This window comes from Saccopteryx leptura, chromosome X, assembly GCF_036850995.1.
Source record: "Saccopteryx leptura isolate mSacLep1 chromosome X, mSacLep1_pri_phased_curated, whole genome shotgun sequence".
NCBI classification, from domain to species: domain Eukaryota; kingdom Metazoa; phylum Chordata; class Mammalia; order Chiroptera; family Emballonuridae; genus Saccopteryx; species Saccopteryx leptura.
Genome location: NC_089516.1, coordinates 119,480,083 through 119,487,766, shown reverse-complemented (window position 1 = coordinate 119,487,766; position 7,684 = coordinate 119,480,083). Strand labels below are relative to the sequence as shown.

General features: G+C 41.3%; 1 protein-coding gene across 1 annotated transcript; it reads left to right on the top strand.

Moving 5' to 3' along the window:
• Positions 1 to 6,049: 6,049 nt before the first annotated feature.
• Positions 6,050 to 7,444, top strand: LOC136385715 (DDB1- and CUL4-associated factor 12-like protein 2). The gene has a single exon (XM_066356881.1). It carries the CDS (start codon positions 6,053 to 6,055, stop codon positions 7,442 to 7,444), a length of 1,392 nt encoding a protein of 463 aa, XP_066212978.1. The 5' UTR covers positions 6,050 to 6,052.
• The last annotated feature ends 240 nt before the right edge of the window (positions 7,445 to 7,684 follow it).

Below are 7,684 nucleotides of genomic sequence, written 5' to 3'. Positions count from 1 at the left end.
ATCATGATAAAAAGTCAATAGCATTTTAATGTACACTAGTGGGCAAAAGTAGCTTTACAGTTGTTTATATGGAAAAATATATATCACGAGAATTAATAAGAATACAATAATAAATTGTGTTTTATGTACTCACAACTATAAACCTACTTTACCCACCCCTGTATATTTATGTATTCATATTTCAAGAGTCCTACTGGAAGAAAAACTCCTGAAATAATCTCTAATGGTGGTATATTTTGATATTATGTCATATAAATGGGAGGTTAGAAATATTGGGATTTTCTTCTTTGTACCTTAAATCTCATCATTTCCTACTCTATATCAGTCTATTACAATTATAATGCTAAGGTTTCTAAATGATGATGATTTTTTTATTGCAAGATTACAGGTAATATTTTATTTACATATTTTACATGACTTGTCTTCATAATTTTAATTTTCAAGAATATTTTTTAAATGTTTAAATCAGGAGCAAGAAAGAGAAAACTTAGAAAAGTTGCTATAATCGTTATGACTAAGTATCACATTTCTCTTTGTGCTTTGTAGGAGCCAAGGAAAAAAAAAGCAAATTTGTTTTTACCATATACTTAACACATACTAAGTGCCAGGAACTTTGCTAGTTGCTCTGTCATTACATTTATCTTCACAGCAATCATGGTGAGTATATGTTAAAATCCTCATTTTACAAATAGTTACTGAGGTTGGAAAAACTATCCTGCCCAATGTCAAAATTACAATCCTAAGTGGAGCCAAGATTCAAATCAAGGACTCTCTGACTTTCCAGCCAGTATTCTTAAAAAGTTCTTATTGTTGGAAAAGAAAAAATATAATAATTCCACAGAGATAAAAGTTTTTTGGCATTAGATTATGAAATTAATTTTCTGTGTGACATTGTGTAAAGGGGCATAGAGCAATGTGATGAAAAGTACCCTTCATAGTGGATTCACAATAAATGCAGAAGGTATATCCATATTGCTGTTCCGTTATTTTTAATGGTCTTTGATAACTGCCTAAAGAATAGCATTAAAGTGCAAGTGAATGAAACTGCTTCAGCAAATACCAAGCCAATATGATCCTATAATACAGTCTCCTGGTGGCGTAAGGTGATTCAAGAATAAAACTGAAAATATGTGAAGCAGCCTTAAAAATGTTAACTGTTATATTTTATTAGCAAAGGTTTGGATAGAAGCTGAATTTAGTTGTCTATTCATTCAGAAATTGTGCATGAGCCATCTATATGCCAGGAAGTGTGATAAGATTGGAGATACAAATATATTTTTTAAAATATTTTTACTTGAAAGGGGTTTGCAGGTATTTTAGAATTAGACAAGCCAATGACTAAAATGAAGTAAATTAATTACTATAATGGAAGTATGGTCATAATGTATGAAAGAAGGTACCCTTAAAACTATCAAAGAGGTGCCTAACCTCTGGTGGTGCAGTGGATAAAGCATTAAGCAAAAACACTGAAGTTGCTAGTTTGAAACCCTGGGCTTGCCTGGTCAAGGCACATATGGGAGTTGATGCTTCCTCCTCCTCCTCCCTTCTCTCTCTCTCCTATCTCTAAAATGAATAAATAAAATATTTTTAAAAAATTATAAAAGAAGTTATCATAGCAGAAGTAATTTTTGTGATGAGAGTTGAGGGATGAATACAGCTATCCCAGTTGGACAAGGAGTTGGTAGACAATCTGGAGAAATAAAATGTATTGAGGTTATATTCTCTGATGATGTCTGAAGGGCTGCTAGCATATATTGCTCATTATAGGCCAATGATAATGTGCAAAATCCAAAGAGTAATGATTGCTACCTTTTACTAAACATATGTTTCTACACAATTATAAAGATAAAAATGTTATTTTTTCTGTGAGTAAAGTGAGGCAATGAAAGGCTAAGTAAATTGCCTGAGTCACATAGTTCTTTAAAAAAGTCCCTACTACCAAATATGGTGCTCATTTAATGTGATAGGGGTGCCATCTCTTTCTAAATTTGTTCTACTGATTTTAGAGAGAGAGAAGGGGGTGAGAGGAAGAGAGAGAAACAATGATTTGTTGTTCCACTTACTTATGCATTTATTGGGTGTTTCTTGTATGTGCCCTGACCAAGAATTGAACCTGCAGGTTGGCTTATCCAGATGATGCTCTAACCAGTGGTTAGCAAACTCATTAGTCAACAGAGCCAAATATCAACAGTACAATGATTAAAATTTCTTTTGAGAGCCAAATTTTTAAAACTTAAACTATATAGGTAGGTAAATTCCTTGTTGAGGTAGCGCCTGCACGTGGTATTTTGTGGAAGAGCCACATTCAAGGGGCCAAAGAGTCGCATATAGCTCTTGAGCTGCCATTTGCTGACCAGGGCTTTAATCAACTGAGCTACCTAACCAGAGCAAGGTTGCCTTCTTATGAAAGCTGAGAAGCTTGACCAGTATTCCCATCCAGATGACAGGAAATTTTACTCTCTCACAGAGAATGTGTGGAGACATCATCAGGCAAAACCAGACTTTGTTTGGGTGTTTGGGATGTACATTCAGGTCAATTTTAGTGTACCTGAACAAGTGCTCTTCTCAGACACCTAAGTTCTAATGATGCATGACAAACATGGGGGTGGCCTACAAAAATGATTAAAACAATGATTAGGCACTTTTCATGAAGGAAAATAAAATGTGAAATGTGATACTATGAGCATTAGTTGCAAAATATTTTCCACCCTGATTGTGAAAGTAACAAAATAAGTTCTACTCTGATAGAAACAATTTTGAACTGACTAGCTGAGTTTTAAAAGATAAGTGCCAAAAACAATGCTTTAGGATTTTACTTAAATGTTGAGACATTCTTAGTAGTAATTTATTAATAAGGCTACCCTGGTTCTTTACAGTAAAACCATTCCATCAATATATACATAGATAGTAAACTTCTTGTTCACAGCATCTGCATCAGGCAGTTCAGAGGTTCAATTAAGTGATATTTAAATATTAAGTCCCATGTTAAAAGACAATGACAACAAAGATATAACATTCTTCGATATAACTTGAAACAGTGATCTTTCAAAGGACTATGGCAGTCTCCTCTGATTATTGTGCAGTATCTAAATGCCCATTTAAGGCAAGTATTAAATGCTGAGGTTCTAGTTAAAACTTATATTTGTAGTTATGGTGATCGACCACGCCTGGAAAGTCTTATGTCATTTTAGGCAGTTGTCTCCACAGCTGAAAGATAACGCAGTAATATTTGACAGCAGAGTATTCTACTTCCAACCTAATTTTATAATGCTTTCTAAAGCTGTCTATCATATCAACTGATCCAGAGTTTTTCAGAAATAGAGGGTTTACTTTTTGGAAAAATGGAGTGGATTATACTTTGAGTAGACCCAGAGAAAATTACAACTGAAACAATTTAAGAGTAAACAATTTTAATGTCTCTAAAATGTCAGGTAGTACAGAATCTTCCCACCAATGTATACTAAATTAGAAGTGGCTAATCAAATAGGTAAAGGATTGGGTTCTGATGTATATCCAGGGTCTCTAAAATTTCAGTCAACATTATTTAACAACTATTGAGTATTTTATTTCTGACATGCTAGATACTTGAGATACAGTAGAGAGCACAGTAGATTTTTCCTCTGCTCTCATAAAGTTTTTGTTCAATCCTTTGGTAGATACAGACATGAAACGGTCACAGAAATAACCATGCAATTTCACACATGGTAAATGCCATGAAGTACAGTTAAGAGAATCTCCATGTATTAATATAATATATCTGACCTAGTCTGGGGATTCAGGTAGAGTTCCTTTAAGAAAGGGACACCTTACCTAAAATCTGAAACACAAGGAGTTAAAAATGAAAAGAATCTATGTAGGATAAAAAGTGGGAACAGCCACAAGTATAAAGCATTCTGGAGGAGAGAACAGCATGCAAAAAAGGATTGAAGGCATAAAGTTATGTAATACTATTGAGGAAATTACAAAGGACCATTGTATACCGAGCAAAACAAGTAATAAGAGGGTAGAGCCTGACCAGGCAGTGGCACAGTGCATATAGCGTCAGACTGGGACATGGAGGGTCAGGTTTGAAACCCTTAGGTCACCAGCTTGTGCCCAAGGTCATTGGTTTGACCAAAGGGTCACTCGGTCTGCTGTAGCCCTCTGCTCAAGGCACATATGAGAAAGCAATCAATGAACAACTAAGGTGCCACAACAAAAAATTGATGCTTCTCATCTCTCTCCTTCTTGTCTGTCTGTCCCTATCTGTTCCTCTCTCTGTCTCTGTCACAATAAATAAATAATAAAATAAAAAAAATTAAAAAAGAGGGTAGAAATATGGCTGGAGAATGTTGGTATTATCATGTGGGGTCTTGTAAGCTGAGTTAAGGATTTTGGTCTTTATTGTAAGGCAATTGGAAAATGTAGGCTAAATTAAATCAGTGCAATGACATGGCCATATTTTCATTTTGAAAATATCATTCTGTCTTCAGTGTGGTGAACTGAATGGAGGATGGCAAGAATGGTTGCAAGAAACTTAGTTAGGAGTCTAATGCAGTTGTCAAGACAAAACAACGAGATACAAAAGGGTAGTAGCACTGGAGATGCTGAGAATTGATTAATTTGAAAAATGTTAGAAGATGGATATTGGACCCAAAGATAAGGAAGGATTATGTGTCAAAGATCATTCTTAGGATTCTGGTTTACACAGATGGATGGATGGTGTTGCTGCTCATTATGATAGGAGACAATAATGATTAGATGCCAGGGATTTTAAATCAAAATTTTCAGTTCATACATGATTAATTTGACATTTTCTTTTGATATGCAAAATGTCAAGTAGGAAGTTAAACATGTTGGTTTAGGATGGACTTTTAAAAAATTAGGAGTCACTGGCATATATGGTGTAGCTAAAGGTAGTTGTCAGTTTCTAAGTTATGGAAAACAACAACTGGATATTTACATCCAGTTATGACTGGAATAAAATAAAGATAATGCAAGGGCTATACATACACATGTAGACAAGATGTCAAAATATTTTAAGGACAATTCTGTTTTAAATCGATATAAAATATATCAGAAATGATTATGTAATCCCACTTCTGAAGACAAATAACTTTTTAACTGAAAATCTGCTCCAATTTATAAAACCTATATTTGGAAAATTAATGAACTTTGTAGTCATAATCATATTCATGTCTCCCTGTATAGCCTACCTGGTATTAGATCGTGATCCAAATAATTTTTTTAGTCACTTACATCTACTTTAACTATTATGAACAAGTGGTCAATGCCAAGACCAGAGAGGCTGCAAGACTTACCTAAGGAAATGGTATCTTTTCCCTTGCCAAACTAACCCATTACCCATCATGTTCAGGATCTAATTACAGCAAAGGGTATCCCAGGATTGCACAAAGTGCACATTTCTTTCTTTGACATAAAATTGATTCAGCTCCTTCAAGACTCATACCTCATCACATTTTAGCTTTCACATTATACTTAAGGATTTTAAGAAGGCTAGTTGGTTGCTGTACTGAGATAATACCCCCCCACACACACCAGTTGGCTATCAATGAGATGTGCCCACATGGAACTGGCTATGGATTCTGCAGCGCTAACCCCTAGTAACTGTACCCGCGTGTGCACAATCCTCCACTTCCCGCCCCTACCAGGCACCCCACCCCCGCAACCCCTGAGCTCCTCCCGCTGCCTCCGCCCCCTCTTTAACGGCCTTCCGAATTGTCCTCGTCCCACACCCACTGCTCTCCTGCTGCTCCGCTGGCCACACTTCCCGCCCTTGCCGCCGGATCTGCCGCACTTGGCTCCTTCCAGCCCGCGTTCTTCCCGGCCCCAGCTGCCCTCTCCTTGGCTACTGCTGCTGTGCGCCAGACTTGGTAGTCTCCGAGCCCCGCGGTCGCCCACGACTCCTGGACCTTGAGAAACTCCCAGCTGACTCGGAGTAGCAGTCCCAGCCACCGCCACGGCCAACACGGGTAACATACACCGCCACCGCCACCGCCAAAACCGCGCCGCTGCGGCCGCCGTCAACGCCACCACTCTCCCGCCGCCCACCATGGCCGTTCAGCAAACAGGTAGCAGGAAACGGAAAGCGCCCGCCATCGAAGGGACCGCAGTTCGCTCGTCGTCGCAGAGCGTGTGGGCGGCAGACAGCCAGTGTCCGCTGCTTCCCAAGAGGCAGAAGCGGCTGGTGACTCGGCGCTCGCTGCTGCTCTACCTGAAGGGCCGTGAGGTGGGCGTGCGGGACCTTGTGGGGCTTCCGGGCTTCACCGGCAAACTGCGCAGCTACACGGTGCAGAAGCTGCCAGAGCTGCTCCAAGAGCGTGAACTGGCCCTGGGCACCCTCAACAAGGTGTTTGCGTCTCAGTGGCTGAACGCCAGGCAGGTGGTGTGCGGCACCAAGTGCAACACGCTCTTTGTGGTGGACGTGCAGTCGGGCCAGATAACGCGCATCCCGCTCATGCGGGACCGGGGACCCGAGCTGGCACGGGCCCAGCCGAGCTGTGGCATCCACGCCATCGAGCTGAATCCCTCCAAGACGCTTCTGGCGACTGGGGGTGAGAACCCCAACAGCCTGGCTGTCTACCAACTGCCCACACTAGACCCTGTGTGCCTGGGCGACCTACAAGGCCACCGGGACTGGATCTTCTCCATCGCCTGGATGAGTGACACAGTAGCTGTGAGCGGGTCCCGCGATGGCACAGTGGCTCTGTGGAGAATGGATCCTGATATGTTCAATGACAGCATTGCTTGGCTCAACTACTCTGGGCTCCCGGTGTACGCCCACATCAGCCCAAGGGAAGTGGAGACCATCCCCAGGTCCAACACCAACCCCAGTAACCGAAAGGTGAGGGCCCTGGCCTTTAATCACAAGAAGCAGGAGCTGGGAGCAGTGTCCCTAGATGGCTACTTCCACCTGTGGAAAGCCCCGAGCAGTATGTCCAGGCTGCTGTCTATCAGGCTGCCCTACTGCCGAGAGAACGTGTGCCTGACCTACTGCAACGAACTGTCCCTGTACGCTGTGGGTTCCCAGTCCCACGTCTCCTTTCTGGATCCTCGCCAGAGACAGCAAAACATCCGGCCAATGTCCTCTCGAGAAGGTGGCACTGGTGTGCGCTCCCTGAGTTTCTACCAGCACATCATCACCGTGGGCACAGGCCATGGCTCCCTGCTCTTCTATGACGTCCGTGCCCAGAAGTTCCTGGAGGAGAGGGCCTCAGCCAGCCTGGAGTCTTCTCCGGGGCCCACAGGAAGGAAGCTGAGGCTCACCTGCGGCAGAGGCTGGCTCAACCACAATGACCTGTGGGTGAACTCCTTCGGAGGCATAGACGAGTTCCCCAATGCGATCTACACCCACTGCTATAACTGGCCGGAGATGAAGCTCTTCGTGGCCGGAGGGCCTCTCCCTTCAGGCCTCCACGGGAACTACGCAGGCCTCTGGAGCTAAGGATGGCTTCTTTCTTCTCTAAGTACTCACAGTTTTCCTCTGTTACCTTCTCATTTTCTTCAAAACACTATCTTCTTGCCTTCTCTTACAAAGAATTTTGGTTAATTCTTAACTGTATTCTCTTAGTAAATCCCATATACTCTTTCACTGGGCTGGTATATTCATGGTTCCCATTCCAAATCAGTAGTTTTGTTTTACCAGTATTTCAACAGTATGTTAGGCATATTACACATTTCTAAT